A 22,408-nucleotide genomic window follows, 5' to 3' on the forward strand; every position below is an offset into this window, starting at 1 on the left:
CAAGAACTGAACTGTAGGGGCTTAGAGGAAAAGGCACAGAGGAAGAGCTGGGGAATCTGCATCAACAAACATGTATGTGATAATTTCTAATCACTACAATTTGTTTCCCCCAAGTTCAGCTATGGAAATCAAATATCTAGTTCACACTAGGTGTCAAGGCTACTGCTGTAGTTAATGAAAACAAATAGGCAGCTCCAAAGAATGAATTAGTCATTCCTTCACTAGGACATGTATCTTAAATAGAAGGAATGATTTATTCTCTGAAACTGCCCGCTTTTCTCTTGACTGTAGAATACAGTCCTAGAGAAGTGGACTTTGGCATAAGTAAAAATCTTCCACACTATCTGACAAAAAGCCTAATTGCAATCTGGTGATTTTTGGACAATCTCTGGGAAAAAAAGATATCTCTACTTCTCTATATATAAGATTCTGAGAGATTCTAAAATTACTTTGTTCAGACAAAACCTCCTAACACACGATCTCACCTCACTTGAGTAAGAAGCTCTTTGAACAGCATTTGCTAAGAGAGCATTTAGAAACAACAACAACAAAATTTGTGGATGGATGAACCAAAAGTTTAAATTATCTCTCACAAAAGAAGTGGAGGAAAGTTAAGCAATGACTTCTGACCTGAAGAAAACTGGCAAACGCAAGGCTCTCCCACAAAACCTGTTTCCCTCTCTTGTGAGATGATTACTTCTAGGGACTCAGGCTTCATTAATATGTGATTAACACTGGTGGGTTGCTAAACTCAGAGAAAAGCACAAAGGAAATGTGGTTCAGCTTTACACAACAAGGTCACTAGATATACTGCAAAGAAGTTCAGAACGTGCCTAATTCACTTCACAGAGCACTGTTGAAAGTAATCCAAAGGAGATACTCAAAGTCAAGAATTTCCAGGCCTTGCAGCTGATGTAAAGCTTACTCCATTGCAGAAAAACAATCTCTGCTACTTGCTTGCAAACAGAGAATGAGAATGTATCCAAGGTGAAAGTAAGTTCAAAGAGCTCAGTATCTTCTGAAGTCAAGAAATCAGGTAATTTCCATCCCAGAAAAAATACTGTATGGTCGCAATCTATTCAAAAATTCAGCAGCAAGAATTCTGCTATATTTATGCAAGTGAAAGTTGCCTTTATGACTGGAAAAGTGTGATTAGCTATATTGAACAAGCAGAGACTCATTGATCTGTACTCAGCCAGGAATGTGCAAGTCTTCAAAACAAGCTCTAAAGGAAAAGCAATTAAAAAAACAATTAAATAGAAAACAAAATTTTAAATAGTCTAATAAGGGCATATCATGGCATATCCTTTCTTTAGTAAAGCAACTACAGGAAACACGAATGCAGTGGTTCTAATACACGTAGTGAAAACCTGTATTCAATTATTCTGCCATGCCGTATTCTGTTAAGACCTTAATCACAACATGTTACCTCTCACCCATACTTAAGAAAAAAATAATAATCTGTTGAAGACCAAAACAACAAACAAGTTGGGTATGTATTATGGTAATACTACCAAAAGAATAAGTGAACATAAATCTGCATCGCATAAATTAGCATCAGACATCAACATTAATATAGAAATGGAATGAAGGGGAATTATTGAAGGGGAGGAGGAGGACACTATCCTCTTGGAAGTCTTCTTGGAGAACAAGCAACATGTAAAACAGAACTCACCACAAGCTGTTCTCCAACAAAAATAAAACAGCAAGATAGGTTAGGGATTTGGAGAGTTCACAAGTGCTCCTTTCTCATGCAGTTACTGTTCAACCTTAGGAACATTAACTGAAGGGAAGCTTTAGAAGTTGTTTAGTCCAGCATCCTGCATACCTCCTGCTCAAAGCAGGACTACTGCCAATGCAAGATGAGGTCAGCCATTGCCTTACGACAACAGGCTGAAGATGCTACAAAGTCTCTGGCCAGCCTCCTCCAGTGCTGCATCTCCCACTGAAAGAAATTTAAGAATTTTTCTTAATACTCAGTAAACACCCTAGGGCTGCATCTTGTGGTCACTGCCTCATGCCCTGGCATCTTTCACTGGTAAGAAGACTTTGACTCTAATGCTCTTGAGTGCTTCTTACTCTCAAGTAGCTGGGGGCTGCAATTAGCTTCTTTCTACAGACATAGCAAAGTAAAAGTTATGGATGCCATTACAAGGCTGTTCTCACATTGATAATTAAACCAAACAATCTGATAAGAGAGGAACTGAGTTCTCCCACGTGCTCATTTCATATTGTATTTTCTGATTTCTTCACATATTTCAGAATAAACATTCTGACACGAAAGCAAGTTTGCTATTATTATTATTCAAATAATTTCTTAGATTAAAAAATGCTTGAAGTTATTGAAGCTATGATTTAAATATTTTGAGGGGGAAAAAAAAAAAAAGAAAAAAAAAGATGTTTAAAATGTTAAAACAAACAAAAAAAATTTCATATGGTCAAACTTTTATTTATGTCCATGGGCATCCACAGTCACTCAAAAATAAAACTTTTTTTGTTTTTTATTGATGCCAGAAATCCATCAAGTGTGATGGTAAGATCTACTGACATGCTACCCCTGTATATTTAACATATTTAACAGAGAAATCACTCTCTGTGTCATTTCAAGTGCAGAATTGTGGCTTTCTCAAAGTAATTTTGCAGGTATCTCTTCAAGATTGCAATCCATTGAAACAAATACCCAATATGACACAAAGCAAAGCCCGTACTGTTTTGCAGGAAACAAGACCACAGGTAAATTTTATTCAAGATTACTCCCACACTACAGCAAATAAAAACAACCAAATAAGTAAAATATTTTAATATACTTGTAACACAATCTAGTTTTAGTCCTTGCATTTTTCCAGATATCCCTATGAAGATATTAACTTTCTAGCATTCATAATCCAAAGTACAACAACAGACATCTTAAATTTGCCCAGATTTCAATTCAAGCATTTTAAAATATGTTTTTATGCTTTCCTTTCAGTGTATCAAAAGGTCATTTATTTTTATTTTTATTTTTTTTAAACACAGGCACAGTTCATAACCAAGGTCAAGATTTCTTTGGGGATTCATTCTCCCTCTCATTTTGAAACAAGTTCATGATTCAAATTCAAGAGAAAGGATGAATATATTACATATATAAGTGCTCAGGCTGGCCCACATCTATATAATGCTAAAACATCATGAATGAGCAAATTCTTACTATTCATTTCACGTACTTTACTAATAGTAACTGAGAATGGAATTCACAAGTATATTACTGAATGTCATGAATAAACGTGAACAATGTCCATTCACCCTGATAATGTTGTAACTCATATTTATAAAGTGAACACTACACACACAGAAAAAAAATAAATACAATAGAGAGGAAAACTTACCAATGGTTCCCTGTTTTTGACAAGTCTGATTATTTTAACTGAATCTTCTTCCTCATCAATATCATCAGGCATGGGAGGCAAGACAGGATCGTAGTTCTTCTGAGCAACAGTATCATGTACAGAGAGCAAAGCCTGGAAATATTAGGAGTCATGTTATTTGGCATCAGAAAAGTTCATGAAAGACAAAGCAGAGGCTATTATTTACAGCCTGATTCGATCAGCATGATGCAACTAGATTGAATATAATTTTTCTATATAATTTTAACATACGTAAATGGTGATGAAACAATTCCATAGGGTATATCTTTTCATACACACAACATATGTATCTAGTAAACCACGGATGCAGTTATACACATGAAAATATTGAGTGCTTTGCACATTAACTGAAATTACAATTATTATGGTTAGGAAAAATCTAAGTTGCCTAAAGTAAGTAAGAACATCATAGTACACTAAGCAGTCCTATGAATCAAATAAGCAAAATAAGCATCTTCTAGTACATCTGTTCAAGTATCAGGTGCACGACATTAAGCTATTGCCATTCCCTTCAGAGGAACTCTGGAAGCTGACTTGGTTACTGGATCCCTTTCATGCTTACTCCCTTTCATACGTGCTCCAAATTATCCTAGGAATGTTTAATTTATTGTGGAATTCATGACCGAGATTGAGGAACGCAGCGCTCAAACGATTTGGCTTACCAACCACCTGTCACGTCTTGCCCCCTTTCCTTCTCTTTGTAGTCTCTCCAGTTCATGCACGGATTGGCCAATAGATTCATTAAACTTTACTGTGACAAAAGGCTCAATCTTAACAACAAGATAATTTATGACCTTCCCAGAAACTCAAGAGTCTTGAAATCAAAGGAAGTTGGAAAGTTCATTTTCCTAAGGCTTAAAAAAATCTCCGTTACAATCCAAAGTTCATTTCTCTTCCTAGATACAGAGCTCTTTAAGTTCTTTTCCATTTCAAAAAGCCTACAGGATCTGTAACATCTCTCAAACAGGTGAAAAATAGTTATATAATGCTTTTTCTTCTGAAATGGAACTATGCAATACAGCGGGAATCACAGCAACTGCCAAACTTAGAATTGTAGCTACTGCTTTCAGTTGCTCCTGTTTTCATGTATTTGCCCATCAGAACCTGAATATTTTACATTTCGACCTGACATTTTTGCCTAAAGAGTCAATATTACTAAAGTTATAGTCAGAATCCAAAAGTAATTTGCACAGTGATAACCTTACTACCATAAAATGAACTCTTTTGGAAAATGTTGTGATGTTTAAGATTATGTAGAACAGATCAACCTTGATGACTTGGATGACATGAAAAACTATCACATCAGTGACTGTTACAATGAATCTAAAGGAACAATTATAATAGTAAACACCTTAATAAATAAGAACAGAAAACAGCCACATTTCTCTGATGCTAGTTTACTTGCTATAAAGATAACATCCAACTGAATATATAAATCATGCGATATATTACGTTCTCAAGGATAATGCATGTTCTTTAAAAAGCACATTACGCATCCCTTGTGCTATCAGGACTTTTTTTACTGACTAAAAGAGACTGTAAACAACTTCCAGACAATGTCGCATGCTATTCTGACACAAGCAGATGAGAAAGAGTGCATGGCAGCCCTGAAATTCTGCAGTTTCAATTGAAGTCAAGTCTTCAGCACAATAAACAGAAGGCAATCATGCCTGCTTCATGAGAATTTGCTATTATTGTCTTACTGATTTCTATTCATATTGTACAATTTGATAAAAACATTTTAACACTGTAGCTATATATTTCTATTTTTCCCCCCAAGATGCAGTTATCAATTTGAACTGTGTACCACTGCTACCTACTAGCTCTCTCTCACCATAGATTAGTTTTCCTTCAGGTCTCACCTAAAAACCTCTGGCTAGCAATTATGATTCCTTGTGGAAACGTGTACTGTGAAGCATTACAGTTGTAAAGTCCATGCAATCACATGCGGTGTTCTGACGATGTATGTGAAACATCAAAGAAACACTAAAACAAAAGTAGCATTTGCTTCAACTTTGAGCTACTTTTAGTTAAGACCTCAAAACTTCTGTTCTGCAACGACATTTTTCCACATAAAACTAGGGCACATTCACAGACTGGTTCAGCTTAATGAGGTTCTATATTGCAGTTTAAAATCAATCAAGCAGATAGAGAAAACAGATGAAACTAATCTAAAGTACCATTTCCATAGTAAAAGGCAGTGACTTATAACATGCTCAAAAGAAACTACCCTTGACAACAAAACGTGAAAACCAGGCTCCATCCAATACCAAACAGAACAATGCTATCAGTGTTAATAAGATGCTTCCCTGCTTTGACTGCTAGACCATACTCCCAGACACAGCATGCAAAAAAGCCACACAGCACAAGTATTACAATCCAATGCCAATCAGTGTCTGATCCTTATGATGCTTTTTCTTCACTCGCAGCAACTGTAACTAATCAGCCTCTTCCCTCCTTCTTCTGAAAAACATTTTGATCCACATTGTACCATACTTTCCCCCAAACTCTGCCATTATTTTATCTCAAAGCAAAGTTGCATTCTTCAGGTAGGAGTATGAGGGCCAGAAAATATATGCTTTTTTTCAATCAAGTTTCCAGCAGGGCTTCTGTCATCACAAACATTTTCATGCCGTACCTCTGAAAACACTAAATTTCTTGCCTGCTCGTCTTCCATCTCTTCTTTTAACACACTACTCTCTGTCCACAGCAGTTGCTCTTGAATAGTTGTAGAGACACTGCACAATGATTAATCTGCAAGTAAAACTTGTAAAGTTGTTTTGATTTCACTTAATGTTTCAACCAAAGATGATCAGCGTATGTCCTTAGAAGAACTTCCACATGTTTCATACACATGAAAAAACAACTGTACTCAGAGCAAAGAGCCATTGCTTCAGCAGCTTCTTGGGACTGTGTATTTAATAAAATGTATGCTTAGTCCAAAAAATTATGCATCAGACTAGGCTATATAAAAAAGCAAACAAATTACAGCCGCCAAGAAATAAGCCTTGGATTCGATCCTGAACAAGATTTACACAGAGTAATTGTGTAGTAAATTCATGAGGCAGTGTGAAGCCAGAAATGTTCCCTTTTTTGTACATAAGAAGTGATTAACTTATTCACTGCAGTTTTACACTGCATGATATTCAGGTTTGCCTAGGACAAGAAACTGTAAAAAGTGCAGATGATTTTGTTGTTGTTTTTGTTTACAAATGCACCCCTCTTCAGAACTATGCACAATGACTGAAGATCAGGGTCATGCATAGTTAAGCACCACTGGAAAAGAAGATTTTATTTCAGCTCTAAGTCCTATGCTTATGATTCACTAATGTAAACATGGTCCATATTTAGAACTTGAAAGAAGGTATGATTCAAACTCCTGCACTACCTAAACATAAATATTGACGTTCAGCTAAATTCTTAGACATGATCTAGCTGGAAATGAATACTTTCATCAGACCTCTGAAATGTCTAATAGCTGGTGCTGTATTTTTCATATTACAACTATCACTGGTCATTTCGCAGTTTATAAATTGAAATCCTACACTATCAACTTACACAAAGAAAATCTGACATCGAAAACATTTGAGGTGCTTTCTCTTAAACTGTTCGGAAACTTTAAATGTTTTTTTTTTTTAATTGAGATTGTTATTAAAGAAAACAGTTCTATGGTTTGAAAAATGTGTATCATTTAACTAACTGAATATATTTTTGCTCCTATAAAACAATGACAAATTTCATATCACTTTTTTCTTCTGTTTACATTTTGAGATCTGCACGAACAAAAATACCTCCAATAACCATGAGTTGTGAGCACAGCTTCCTGTGTTTATTTCTGACTATTTTAAAAACATCTCAATTTAGGCTTTGCTTTTCAGAAATATTTTGTCTTTACAACTCTATAAAAACATTTTAGAAAACAGCAAGTTGAACAAAGACATGAGAGAACGGATAAAGGAACAAAAGAACCTTTATCTTCTTGAAAAAATGCAAGATCGGAAAATTAAGCAATTAAGAGTGAGGACTTTGTTTCTAAAGCTGTGAGGACTGCAACTAACCTTCAGGAAAGCAGACAGCTGCAGCAAGTTAAGCCATTGCCAACCCCTCTGCTTGTTACTTTGCCTATAGTGGAGATGGCTGATCTGGCAGCAGTCAGCAAAACACCACAGAACGGCCATGACTTTGCTGCCTTGAACCACAGCTTGGACCATTGGCACAGGCCACATTTCCTGGCAGTTCTGAGCTGTGTCAGGTGAGACTGAGACATTTTCTCACCTCTCTGCTTTGTTGTGTCGATTGTAACTTCCACTGAGGCTGGGGGAGAAAATCTACATAGGAGAACACTGAGTTCACTTGCAAGCACAGCAATGTGACCCTCAGCTCAGCTGGCAGAGGTCTCACTCTAGAGAGCTGTTGCTGTATTTTATTTCCCTTTGTGTTAAGGTTACATAAGAAATACAGAAAGATAAGATGAAAGTATCAGTGGGAAAATTATTTCACACTGGAAAGACTGATTTATGAGGAGAATCCACTGAAGGACACTGAGCACCAAAACAGAAGGAGGAGCGTAAGAGGCAGAAGAGTTAGTTACATGCAAGAATTCAGAATACAGCAGAATAAAACCAGCAGAGAGCTGAAACCCAGTGGTGATGGCATCCAGGTTCTGGGCACAGAAAAGAAATGAGACTGGAGAACAGTTTAGAGAAGAAAGGACTAACAACATAAAATAGTTAGAGTCAAGCTGTACCATTAAGGACAACTGATAGACAGGTCTAAATGAACAGGGAGGTAGGAATTTAGGCAAGAGAAAGGTGGAAAAAAAGAGAACTCTTCTTTCTCTGAAGAGCTACTCTTCAAACTTACTATTCTCAAGGAGTTCATAGGGTGGACTTTGCATTGCTGTAGTGCAGGAAATACACGTAGTACACAGTGTTAAATAAATCATTTAACTTCCTATGGGGGGGGGTTTCACACACACTATTTAATCAACATAAACAAAGAAGCTTTAACAGTGATGGTAAGAAAACTGAACAAAGAATTAGGCGTGACTTTCAGTTTGCAACCAGAAAACCAACACGTGTATTAATATATAGAAGAAAAAAACAAACAAACAAAAAAAACCAACAGTATGGTTAATTTACTTCTTCCCATACCTCAAATATTGTATTTTCCTATATATCCTCTACAAATTCCCTAGTAAAGATATATTGTGTGAGAAGACAGAAGTTCGGTATGTATATTACAGAAAAAGTATTCCATGTGTGTGACTGTCTCATCTGCTCTCAAAAAAAAGTTGCCCAAAAGTTCATGCTTGTCCAGCTGGCAATTAAATTCCTTTCTGTTCCAACTTGACTTTCATGCAGTTGGGTCACAGTTCAAAATATTTAGTGATTCAAAATATTTAAAACACACAAAGCACATATGTGGTTTTCTGTTCTTAATATCTACCATATATTAATGACCTTAGCATAGCAACAACTCAGTTGGATCAATTTTAAGTACATATTACTTTTTCCTCTTTACTACAGTGGACTTTATTTCTGACTATATGAACTTCCTTTCACATAAGCATAATTTCCTTGCCTTAAAATGCAGTTTCTTAATTTCAAATTCACCAATCTGAACTGATGGGTTTACCTGCAGCTGGTAGTCAGACAGCAATAGCCAACAGAAAACTGAACTTTCGTCATCTCCAGACTCCTGCTTCCTTTCACTCATTGTTTGGATCCCCTGGAGATATTTCCAAAGTAACTATTCTCAGTGATCACAGACACATGCAGACCATCCATGTCATCTGGTAAAGGTGCTAATGTTTTTCCAGGTGACAGCCCTCTGTTTTCTTCGACTGTAGATCATGGTACAATAACTTGTGATTTAAGACCAATACTGAAGAACCTGAACACAGTATCTTTTACATTCACAACACAATTCATGTAGCTAAACTGTTCTTGGCATCTTAGGTCCTATTTTAGTAACTTCCAAGGTCACAAAATAGAAAAATGCCTAGACAGCAGCCCTATTCCAGTACGTTGATATATCAATTCCTTTTTTGAAGAATTGGTAGCATCCTGACCACGCTAAAACAATGGGTTGATTGCTTAGGCTTTAAGGGTTTTAGTAAATGGGGTTATATCAGGATGGCAGCCAGTCATTAGTGGAGTTCCCCAGGGCTCCACTTTAGCACAAGTCCTCTTTAATGATTTTATAAATGATCTGGATGCAAGAGTCTAATGCATACTAACTGAATTTGCAGATGAGCTTTGGGAGGAGCTATTGACTCCCTTGAAAGTAGAGAGATCTTGCAGACAGAGCTTGGCAAATTAGAGAACCACCAACCACTTAAGTTTAACAAGAGCAAGCGCCAGTATATATATATATAGCCAGTATATATATATATATATATATATATATATATATATAGCCAGCTATATATATATAGCGTCAGTATATATATATAGCAGTGTTGTAATTGAAGAACTAAAAAATATTAAAATAGATGTAGTGCAACAGTACAAACCCCGACTTCTAAACACTTTTTTAGAAAGGCAGCAACGTATCAAAAACAAAGCTGACAAATTCTCCTGAATTTCCAAAATATTTATATTAACAAATGTGATTAGCAAATTCACATATCTATAAACCATGCAATCATGGGAAGAGATGCACAGTCTTGCCACTGAATGGAAATTCAGCAGTAAGTAGAAAGGGAGAAAAATGATAAAAATAATTGTGACATTGTACTGGACCACTGTTGAAAAAATTCAGCAATGAGCTAGAAATGAGAAGACTGTTTAGAGTATGGAGAGTTCAGATAGAATATGGACTGGCAACTGGAAGGGAAAAGCATAACTGAAGGAAAAAGCAGCATAAAAAGATGACAACTGGTTTTCACTGGCAAAAGCACTATTTGTTTCACATTGTGCAGTTTTTCCATTTTCACTAGCTGAAAAGAACTGCAACTTCAAGGGGATGTGGTATTATCCATACTGATTTTTTCCTCCTCATATATTGCCAGCTTCAGTAACATTGCCAACTTTTATGTGCTGTAGGTGAATGCTACAAATACGCCATTTAGAAATCTCACATGTGTTATAGAGGATTAATTAGTGTGGTAAAGACTGTATGTGTAGCCATGGAATTCCTCTGATTTGCTTTTCCATTACATTTTTTTAATTATTATTTTCTCCTGCCAACCTGTCTGGCTTCACTTTTGTTTGTTTTATCTGCCTTTGTTTATTATACCTTAGCTGCCAATGAGCATTTTCATTTCCATACATCTAAGAGGATTGCAACACAGGCTTTTCACTTGACCTCAGCTCTGTTAACATGAGAAACAGACCTGAGAGCCATTCCAGAATAACATTTTGTTACTTAAATCTACTCATGCAGTATTACTTCAATTCCCTTCTATCATTTTACATCTGTGTTGTATGGCATGCTGTATACTGTCACATGTATACTCTGTCAGTTCCTACCACATTCAGAGTGTGCTGCAACTGCTTTCTGATTTTCTCTGTCTCATAAGAAAAATCAAAGCTTTTTTGCTGTTTGTAGGACAATATTGTTATTACATATTAGTTTTACTTCTTTCATTCTAATAACAAAAACATTCCAAAAATATAGATAGCAACGTATTCTCCCAGAGCTTCCCATCCAAAGAAGTTTTGTACAGAAAAATTCATTTAAACCTTGGATACAAGTGGAAATTGAAATAGGAAGTCAAGATCTAAAGCTGGAAAATCAGGAATAGAATGTATTTTTCCACTAGTGAGGATGCCAAAACGCGTGAGGGAGGGTTTCCCTACTATTTATTTTTTTTTTCTTCAAAAAACATACAAAAATAGCCTTTGATCTGTCTATCCAAACAAATAACAGAGACATTTCTTTTAAGATAAGTATATGAAATCACCTCAGCCTCCCTGCTCTCCTCCTTTCTCCTTGGCTCTCTCTTTTGCAAATAAAGGCAGGAAATACTGGGTAGAGGAGCTCACTCATGTCCTAACAAAGACTCCCTGGCACTGTGTACTCTCCTCTCCCAGTTCACGGTCGGTGTGCTCAGGACGTCTGCTGGCTACCAGCGTTATATACAGCAAATCATCATTGCTGTATTCCTTGCTTACAGTTGTGGAAATGTCAATATATTAGGTGGAAAATGAATAGTTCTTTCTTGCAGATGGTATTTCACAGCATACCACCCAAAATCAAGCACATTCTTGCTGATTTAGTACTGGCCTCTGATTTTGCAAATGAGTATTAGGTCACTTCTCTGTTGACATATGAAGTACATTGTGCTCCAGCTCACCATATATTAATAAACTACACTACAGTAAAATCTTTTAACCAGTCCTACCAGCAAACCTCAAAGACCATTGACAAGTAAATAGTTATAAATTATGGACAATTATGCTTCCTAAACAAATACTGCAGACTGTGTTACCGTACGTGAGCATGAATATTTCATTAAAAGAAGAAAAGTTTCCTAGGACGTGAGTAAAGAAAGAGAACACTGGTGCTGTCAGAGTCAAAAGGTCCTTCAAGTGCTTGGGATGCAGTAACAGCACAAATGGAGCTCAGATGTTAACTGATCTGAAATTTGTGTTTGGCTTTTCCAGATGCAAGACTTGAACAGTTGTAGGCAAATCCCAACAATTTCCAGCGGAAAGTGTTGACTTTGCAGAAACCACATATTTCAATGAAAAAGCCCTGATGGAAAATCCTCAGCAAGTCTAAAAACAAAGGAAATGGTGGAAAAAGGACAAGGTTTAGGTTCAGATTTTTTATAATTATGTTACAATAAAAGTTTCATAAAATTTTTGAAAACAGATTTGACTTAGTATTATTATAGCCCAATGTGGTCCTTAAATGCTTCGCGTGTTACAGTTCTCATAGAAGAAATGCCTGCTGTTTCCTGCCTAGTAAATTATACTGTCATTTTTTGCCACTAACTGTAAGGCAGCTTTATAAAGCTCTACTGATAAAAGCTTAAAATGTTTGGTTTTTTTTAACAGAACGAGTGAACACTTTGTTCCCAACAGTCTATTAGGACACCATGCAAATCTAGTAAGCTTCAGATGGCACAGGTACCAGCAGCAGTTGTTTACCAAGCCCAGGATTTACAAACTACTAATGAAATATAAGAAAAACAAACAGGATAGGACAATGAAAAAGCTACACTTCAAGCTAAAAGAAGACTTTTTTTTTTTTTTTTTTTTTTTTTTTTTTTAAGAAACCTAAATAAATATAGGGAACATTTAAATGAAGAATAAAAGCTGCTCTAAGCTGCTCTAGTTTCACTGCCTCCAGTTTTCATTTTAACTCATGGTTACATTCTGAAGGAAAGCCAAGAATGTACTTATTAGATGAAAATGTTTACTAATGCAAATTGTTTATGCTTGGTGAAATTGAAATAAACACTTTATTTAAATAGCAAGTTTTATTTATATTTATCTATGTATATAAAACCTATGTACAGTTTTCTGGCACATGCATTTCTGGTATATGCCATTTCAAGGCAATTAAAAAAAAAAATCAAAGCATCATAGTGCAAAGAATTGGTATTTCTTTGAATGGCACATTGAAGTTGTCCTTGAATAAATTAATCTGAAAACATTCCCAGTCATATATGAGAAGTTTTCCCTTTACTCTGCAACTTATCTTCAAATTACTTCCAAAATTCTATACATTCTACAGTAATAAAAGCAAAGCCAAGAAAAATACTTAAAGAATGTCCATGGCTTGTTCCCTGCATAGCTACAGGTACAGCTCCCAAAGTGTTCCAAATAATTTACATTCCCTTATACCATGATGCATTGAAGTCATTCACAGTTGTGCCTTGTGCCCTTGTTTATGTACCTGCTTCATGTTTTTAACTAGCAGTTGGCAACCCTTTCACTGCACATAAACAGAAGATAAACTCTGCTAAAATAGACAGAACCACCACTGGCATTCTTTGGAGGTTAAAAAAGTTTAATTTCCTTCAGGTCATAAGATGTATAAACATCCTCCAGAATAGCTTTAGCACAGTGGCAAAGGTTTTTAAAATAATTACTGTTCTGCTTAGTATACTGATGACTGCAAAAAACTATAATTTCATATTAATTTAAATTGCACTAAATTTATCATAACAGGGATTAACTTCAAATGATAAATTTCTCATTTTAATACATGATGATTAGGAAAGTAACTGCTGTTACAAACACAAAGTAAACAGCAAGTGAGATACAAATGAAATATCCAGTCTGTGTCAAAGTGAGTATAACTGAGATGAAATTATTCAATGAACTAAAAGATGGTCCATTATTTTTTTACCGATGCAGTTTACAGATGCATTAAAGAAAAAAGTACCTAAAATGTTAATTCCTACAGTTGATTGCTTTAGTTTTTCAGGTTTCCAATAATTAAAAAAGATAATAACAATTATGCTCTTGTGCTGTGGCACTGTACCAAAAAGAACAGTTTTTACAGCTTATCTGCAAATTCACCTTCCTAGTTCAAACTATTTAAATATATCTTTAAAAAATTGTAGAGAATTTTCTGGAGAAAAAGAAAAAGATGCTCCCATTTTTCCTACTTCATTCTAAAATGCAAAGCAGATTGTTGGTAAATAATACAGCTCTAGAGCTATTTCTGTTTTCATATTTCCTTGAAAAACACATACTGAAAAAAAGATACAATATCTACAACAGAAATACGTTAGGAAGAATATTCTTTACATTCTCTATGTAGCAAGTTAGAACTGTAGGCAAAGTTCTAAGTCATGACAATGAAATTTCCTTGATATTTAAAATGAAGAACTTACACTGAGAAATGGAATCTGAAGAATTTTGATCAGTTGAGGTTTCCCAAACATACAGTTGAATATAACTTAGTGGAGCATTTCTCAACAGCACATCAATACTCAACACATACCCCTTAACTGGAGTCCAGAACATGCACTCACATGACAGACAGAAAACATTCACTTTCTAAATTCATCTTTGGCTAAAAAGTATAGGGGATCAAAGTCCTACCATTAATTCTCAAAAATACTTTAATTTTACTGTTAATTCAACCCCCTCTCCCACCCTGCTCCCAAACAAGAACTCTCCAACACTGGCAGTACTTCAATGTAATGTCCTGTCCATCAGTAAAACTGAAATGTAAAACACAAATCCTGAACACACAAACAATCTCTTAAATGTTTCCTTCATAAAATAAGTAAGGTAAGCTTGAAGGGGAGTGAAAAATAATCTAATTCATGGTTACACCTCAGAAACTATGAACGTCTTAAAAAGTCATTCCAGGAACTGAGAAGAAAGCCAGAGGCAGGTTGCAGTATCCAGCTTCCAGCCAGACCAGGAATTATCATCTTTAAATGCAGCACATTACCCTAACTTGTACGGAATCAAACCCTACACACAGCAACACAGTCCTTCTTTGCCCCCCGCTCAGTGCTTACAATGAAAATAGAGGATTGCTGTTTTCTGCAATATCACACGGGTTACCTAACATGCAGTGAATGTAAGCATCAGCTCCTGTGTCAAATAAATACAAATAAATATAAATTAAAAGAAGCCATAACACAGTCAGATTAAGGGCCAGAACTGTCTGTCAGCAAATTGACTTGGCCTACAGTTAACTTGCCACTCTTACCTTTGAGCTACTTTATTGCAACTGAATAAAAACACACAACTAAAATGCCAGTAATCCCCACATACCACACTGCCATAGGAAACACAGAAATATAAGTTTTAATACAACTAGCTCTACTTATTTGCCACCACTCAAGCTTCCACAAGTGAAATTCTTAAGCTGCTTTTCAACAAACAACTGGGAAGAGCTTTTATACCTGCATACATACACACCAGAAGTGTAAACATTTATCAGCATCATGCAAAACTGATTTGATTACACATTTGGGGTTATGACACAAATCATCTGAATTAAGTGCTTTGCTGCACTTAGGTTTTCTGAAAGTGAGATGATTATACATTCTAGTGAGTTAAGTTCTGGATTGTTTAAAAATGAAATACTGCATTCAATTTGATTCAGGCTGTAAGATAAAGGAACACTGAACTTCTTGTTGATAGCTATATGTCAATGTGTAGCATACACATAAACAAACCCACCTGATTTCTTCTCACCCAACAAAACCTTCTAACAAATTCCAGGACATTTTGGAAATCTCAGGTCTGATAAATATAATTTTTCTTGCTTAGAGTATCTCACTATGGATTGAAATCATTAAACAATAAAAACATTATGCACACAATCAAAGCTGTATGTATGTATTGGATGGAAATGCTCAGAAATGTATTTAACAAAATATTGTAACACAAATGAGAAGATATAAATATTCATGTAATCATACAGTTGCTGTAAAGACTTTACACAACCAAACCTCTGCAAGCAGTGCTGTAGTGCAGAAATTTATCCTAGCCATCTATCATGGTGCCATGAATGTGCTACAGAAGAGCTGGAGGCAGTGGAAGCTCTCCTGCTGGCTCTAGATAGCACTGTGGTTATAAGCCAGGTCAGGAGAGGAAAGTTTCCCCTGCAGAGTAAAACACAGATGGCTTAAATCAATCCCAAATTAAGCCATATACAAATTTTCAGATAAAGTCTATATAGCATCATTGGAAAACACGCATCAGTTATCCCAAGTAATTTCAGATGCGTGGAAAAGTTTTGTTCTGGACATCATTTTGTTCTAGGAATATAGAAGGGAAATAAATCTTCTCTAAGCATCAGCCTAACAGTGAAGGGTGAGAAAATCTTCAGCAAGGTACTACATTAGCTCTGATTCAAGTGAACAGACTAAGAGCATTTCAGGAGAATAATTAGAAAACTGAGTCCCACTTTTCCCCTTCTGTCTAAGAGAAAGGAGGAGAAAGCATCCAAATGGCCTGTGAAATGCATGCAGCACCCTTGCCTTGTCTCCTTGATGGAGACAGCTGTGACATTTACCATCTCTTCCAGTCATGTCTGGCAGGACATGGTGGATAGAGAAGACAATCTCTAGAAAATAGGTATACTGACAGTTTTTCCTGCTAGCACACACAAGCTATGCAGGGCAGAGAAAGCTGCCCTTTCCCTGGATGAGCTGGTGTGACTATGCAAAGGTCTTGAGACCCTACAGCCACCAGTTCCTCTTCCTACAGCCAAGGAAGATATCTGCTAAATTATTGCATATCTTCAAGCTTGTTAAGACCCTACTCAGGGTACAGCAACTCTTTTCCTAAAATCCTGCAAAGATGAGAATCTAACAGCTTAAATGTAACAGTGGGAGTGAGAGAAACATAGAGGGACAGCAAGACACTGAGCGAAGGAGAGAAAGCATGTAAGAGCAAGATGGGAAGACAGCTAGGGGAGGGGAAGGAGGCTGAAAGAGAGAGAAAGAGGGAGAAATGCAGTAGTGGTAAACCAGATGTCTTCGGATTCAATCCTCTAAAGCTTTGGAAGCATGGCTTGCATGGGCCATCACTAAAAACATATCCACAGTGACACTGAGGATCTTTGCAATTTGATGCATCAATTTTTTCTCTTGTACTAAGCTACTGCCATTACTCAATCCTTCAGAGATAAAACAGCTGGTCACTTTGTAAACTACAGAAAAACTAGCTGTGCAAAAATCTTTAAAAAGGAGGCAAAAATGATATTCGCTTTAAAGTGTTACAGCACTTTAAATTTATCATGGTATGGCAGCTTTTTACATCAGTATTTTATAGGGAATATAAAGAAGAAACTGTCTCACAGAGTATTCCTTACCACACCACATTTTTTCCTCTAAACTTATCAACTGCTGCATTTAATTAGCAATGCAAAATGCACCTAGAGCACTAAGTCACTTGTTATTCTTTCTTTGTTCTTCAGAGTGGAAAAATAGTGTGCATTAACAACAGTACACGAGAGGTTCTGACTGGATATAAGGAAACAATTCTTACTATGAAGATAATCAGGAACTGGAACGGGCTGCATGGAGATGTTGTGGAATGTCTGTTCCCAGGCATTTCCAAGATCTGGTTGGGACAGAGCCCAGAGCAACCTGCTCTGAGCTCAGTGTTGAACCTGCTTTAAGCAGAATGATGGACTATGGACAAGACAACCTCCCCAGATCCCTTTCAACCTGAGTGACTCTCTATAGCTCTGAGGCTGCTGACAGATGCACTTGGTGAAGCCCAAAAACTTGGCAGGAAGTTTTCAAAATTATAATTTTTTGAAAATATCCATCAGGAGTCTTTTTCTAAATATCAGGTCATACCATTTACGCACAGTGCAATTAAACCAAAAGCATGACTGATGATCTTTCAGTAAATGAACTTTTAAAATAAATTTATGAAGACTATACAATAAAAATAATCTACAGAAAAAAAAGTAACCATCTACTTTTTGCCATATGTGTTGTAAATAAACAATGGTCTTCCACTGATTTCCCTTTATAAATATTGGTAACAGCATAATTTATTGGCCATGTTAAATGTGTTTGTTCATAAATAGTATTTCCTACTAACGTCGTGTCCCTTTCTTGGAAGTGCATGTAGTTGTTAAGGCAGACTAAATCCACGCAGCCTGAGAAAGCAGCTGCACACACCCATGCAGTCAGTGCTCTGCAGGTGCAACACATCCTCACCTTGAGATTGGGTTTGGACAGCAGTTTCAGCAGTTCTCTGATCTCGCTGTTCAGTGGCTTGCTCTGCAGCTCCTCAGCCAGCTGTGGGGGAGATTGAATTGACACGGAGACCATTAGAAAGGCATTGTTTTACCCAGTGCATCAGTGACAACCAAGAATCTATCTTGTTCAAGGTTATTACTTTCCAGTGTGTTCAAACAGAAGCCAGCATGAAGAAAAACACCATCAATCACCATGCTACTCTTTCTGGCCCTCAGCGGACTAGATTTAAGCCAGGCCTTTCGGCTCAGTTTAACACAAGTAATCATTTCTGGCAACAGTGCAGCCAGATCACATTCTGATTTATAGCAATGAGGGCAAATCCCAGCACTTCATTTAAGTGAATGGTCCTTCGCGTGCAGACAAAGGACTGCTTGTAAAAATGACTGGATCAAACTTTGACACTGTCTATAAAAAACAGTTTTGAATGAGGTGGTGAAATCCACACTGCTTCCAAAAACCCACAGTAGCTGTGCTGTTTAGGAGTGGGATAAGAAAGCAAAGTGCCCCTACAGTGCAAGCAATCTGAACCTTTTATTATGTTTACACATACACTGGAAGCAGCTTGTTAAATGTGAAGGAGGTTAAACATAATATACTTCATAACAGGTCATCAGCAATTCAAGGCCCTGAAATGCACAGACTATGTCCTAACAACAAGGTCAGTAATTTATGTTTGGTTATATTACAAAATTGTGGTTCAGTGAACAATAGAGCAGCAGTCTAGCTTTTAATCCCATGGCTATTTGGCTCATGTTTTTAGTTTTTCTTATCACGACATTCTCAGCTAATTTGGACTCAAGAGGCATATTTTACTACAGGATTTCAGACTTCGACTGTTTTTCCAGAAGTAGGAAAAACTAAAACATATTTCAGAGCACTGAACTTTAGTTTAAGATTCTGAAGCTACATGGCTCATAATCCAAAATGATTTCAGATAATCACTCGTTTTCTTTGCACTAAATCAGTATCATAAAAACACTTCTAAGAAAAATTGGTTATTTGGAGCCAGTAATTTTATTCATCTAGCTTAATTTTCAAATCTTACTTGCAATTTATATAAGTTTTCAATATAAGCCTGTATTGAAATACATTTTGCATAATAATATATAACAGACAAATCTAGAAAAGCAGTTATAGACAACATCAAACATGGTTGAATACTTTTTTTAAGCTTCAACAGAAAGCTAACAGAACTGACTGACAGAAAAATTCCACATGTACACTCCCTAAGCCTTACACCTAAAATTCATAGACAAAAATGTTCAGATATAATTAATGTTAATCTTAACATCATTCGGGTAACCTTACAGAAAGATTAGAAAACAACTGCTGTACAGAAGGGCAGAATGAAATACATTCATGCCCATAAAGCCAAATACTGAAGTAACCAGACTGCAATTTAGTCTGCATGTTCTATGGACAAGCTCTGCAAAACCGACAATAATCTGCAATAGGAATGACAGCAGTTCAATGACACAGTTTCCCTTCGCTCCTTTTTCATTCTTTACCTTCTCATCACAGAATAAAATCTATTAATTAGTGTATTATTGATCAGGACTACGCATCAGTCAGCAAGAACGACCGCTCAGTATTCCTCTCTCAGATGATGTGCACGAGCAGTTCAAACTTCTGAGCTCTTTGCTCTGAGGGTGCAAATGTTAATGTGGGTACATAACAGCAAGAGTGTTATTGCTTTAACAGATGTTCGAATCTCATCGTAATTTAGAAAATACTTTTCAGAAATGAAAAAATTAAAACCTTGTATTCACTCACATCATTTATAAGAGTTTTCCAAATACTCCCATAAGAGTCCTAAATGCACATGTAACGCCTCGTGATATCCAGAGAAGCAGGAAGGCAGAACTATGTTACCACATCTGCAAACACCTATCACCAGAGCTGCTTGCTTGCGTCTAGCACTTTTGGACTGGATTTTTATTGTTTTATTTTTACTGTTGCTAGCAGAAGTACAATGAATATGGAGTATTTTGGATCACCTCACATGCCAAAGACTGCAGGAAGAGCTGATAGAGAACTCTTCTAAGATTCTCTGTGGAAGGACATTTTACCAAGTCCTTCATGAAAACTTTGGAGAAAGAAATATGAAATAGAGGAGGGATACAGATCTGGAGTGAGAGTGGAGAGATGAACACTGTGGGGTTAGAGAGTTTGAAGTTTCTTGAGGAAGCTCTGAAACCTCTTTTGTCAGTTCTGCATTTCTAGCAGCCTAAAAGCATTATGTGAAGAATACATTTATAGTTTCAACAACATTTATATTATTTGCTTGAAATCAAGAAAACTGCAAACACTGCTGCTCCAAAATAAGAGGCAAACAGAATCTCTGATGGAAAATTCACTTTAACAGTCACCAACAGTGAGGTGTGAGAAGGAATGGCAGCAAGGAACATGAAAACCTTCAGAAAATAAGCCCAGTCACAATCGCTACCTCTAAAATTGATTCAAAAATTAATACCAAACACAAGAATAAAAATGCAGTCCTTAAACAGTTTCTAGTTACACTAGCAGCATCCAAATTCATGTTTTAAATAGGAAATATGTACTTGATAGTAAGACTATTTCCTTCTTTGTATAATTACAGAACTAGGGGGGGGAAATGGTAATTTAAAGCCTACTGAAATAAGCTGTTCCATCACCAACGTGCACTTCAGTCCCTGAAGCTGACACTTAGATGAATGGGCCAAAAACTGAGTAATGCTTCCATTGCAAAACTCCAAACATTTGGGGAGTACAAAAATCACTGTATGTAAATCCACTTCTCAAAGCTTGTTGATAGCTACTAAAATGCACAAAGTCCTACAAAATGCAGGCCTGACCTCAGCTGCCAAAGGACATCCCAGTTCCACAGGACGGTGCCCATAAAACCAGCTGTTCAACCACACATAAGTGACAACAAAGTGCCTGCAATAGGATCATTAAAAAAAAAAGCTATGCTTGGAAACAGCAGATGTCTAGAAATATTCATGTTCCAACATATGCATATTTATACATGGCAGTATTTTTAAAATGTTCATAATAATACATCCATGGAGTAAGGAAAGAAAAAACTGACCTCTCTTAAACTGAAGAGTGAGAGACTACTTCAACTTGGGGATATCCAACACTATATATTTTAAATGGAGCTGAACAGAGAATGAGGTTGCTCAGCATTTCTGAAAATATCAAGAATTATGTTTTGCATCCAAAAATAAGAAATGATTCTTATTAAGAATTTTAGCCTGGAGATCCATAAAACAAATGTTAACAAGGATTATTAATATGTCATCAGGAACTTAATGAAGAAAATTTCAACTGGGTTTCTAATTTTCAAAATTACTATCAACATTATTCAAAACTACTTGAAGGTTAAAAAAATATCATTAATTTATGCCTGATGTCAAAACTGATGCATTATTATATTTGGTATGTTATAGGATATAGCTCTCCTCCTACTGAAGTATGATTAAATTACATTATATCCCTTTTTCAAGAGCCTTCAAATGTTTACTTTAGTTTTTTCTTTAAAATGTTATCATTCTACATTTACAACATTAACAATTTGTATAATTTGAAAAGCTATGAATTATATTAAAAATGGTTATGATTTTAAAACATCTATAAAATACGTGATGTTTCAAACGTGCTGTATTTGAAAAAGACCCTAATACCTATGCCCTTTTCCAAGAAAACAACCAGAGATCATCAGGTGCAACAAAGATTTCTGGATTTCACCTAAACCACAGTTTATTAAACATTTCTCTGTCCTGGCCTACCTCAGGTTCAGTCATAGTTTATACAGGTGTGTGCACAATTCATCTGAATCCTAGAATTAACCAAATAGAAAGAAATGGCAGGTTGGATTTTTTTCTTTAAAATAAAAATTATAGTAACAGGAAATTAACTACTCCATCAATGGTGACCACTTCTACCATTTATTTTTTGGTTATGAAGGTAATTTAGAAAGCTCCAATATCCATAAATCACTACTGTGCTTTCTCTTAAATAACTTTTTTTTTTTTTTTTTTTTTTTTTTTTTTTTTAAAAAACCAAATTACAAAAAAATTAATTTTTTTTTTTTTTAAAAAATTTTTTTTTTTTTTTTTTTTTTTTTTTTTTTTTTAACAAGCCCTCTTCCTAAGCATTTCATATGCTTCATTTCTGTAGTATTATCTATCATTTTTCATGCTCTGTCAGCAGGACTGCTATCTCATTTGTCTTTGTTTTTCCAAAGCATTCCTCTTGTCTGTGACTTTCTCAAAACACTAATAGTTGACAGCTTTTTCCCTCCCGGTAGAATTCCAACCTGTAATTTCTATTACGTAGTTACTACAGCAGAACAAGAGGCTATCTAACATGC

At 35.9% G+C, this 22,408-nt stretch overlaps 1 protein-coding gene across 4 annotated transcripts in view; it reads right to left on the reverse strand.

Annotated features, from left to right (window-relative positions):
• MPP7 (membrane palmitoylated protein 7) overlaps nucleotides 1–22,408 on the reverse strand; it is a 143,428-nt gene that overhangs the window by 38,595 nt on the left and 82,425 nt on the right. For all 4 annotated transcript variants that reach the window (XM_042816650.1, XM_042816649.1, XM_042816653.1 and 1 more), the window contains 2 exons: nucleotides 18,013–18,093; nucleotides 3,366–3,497 (listed from right to left, as the gene is read on the reverse strand). In XM_042816650.1, the coding sequence (XP_042672584.1) occupies nucleotides 3,366–3,497; nucleotides 18,013–18,093 (213 nt within the window). The remainder of the gene's footprint in view (nucleotides 1–3,365; nucleotides 3,498–18,012; nucleotides 18,094–22,408) is intronic.

The sequence above is a fragment of the Centrocercus urophasianus genome, unplaced genomic scaffold, assembly GCF_019232065.1.
Source record: "Centrocercus urophasianus isolate 14NV4802_14NV808 unplaced genomic scaffold, USGS_Curo_1.0 seq_16, whole genome shotgun sequence".
NCBI lineage: Eukaryota > Metazoa > Chordata > Aves > Galliformes > Phasianidae > Centrocercus > Centrocercus urophasianus.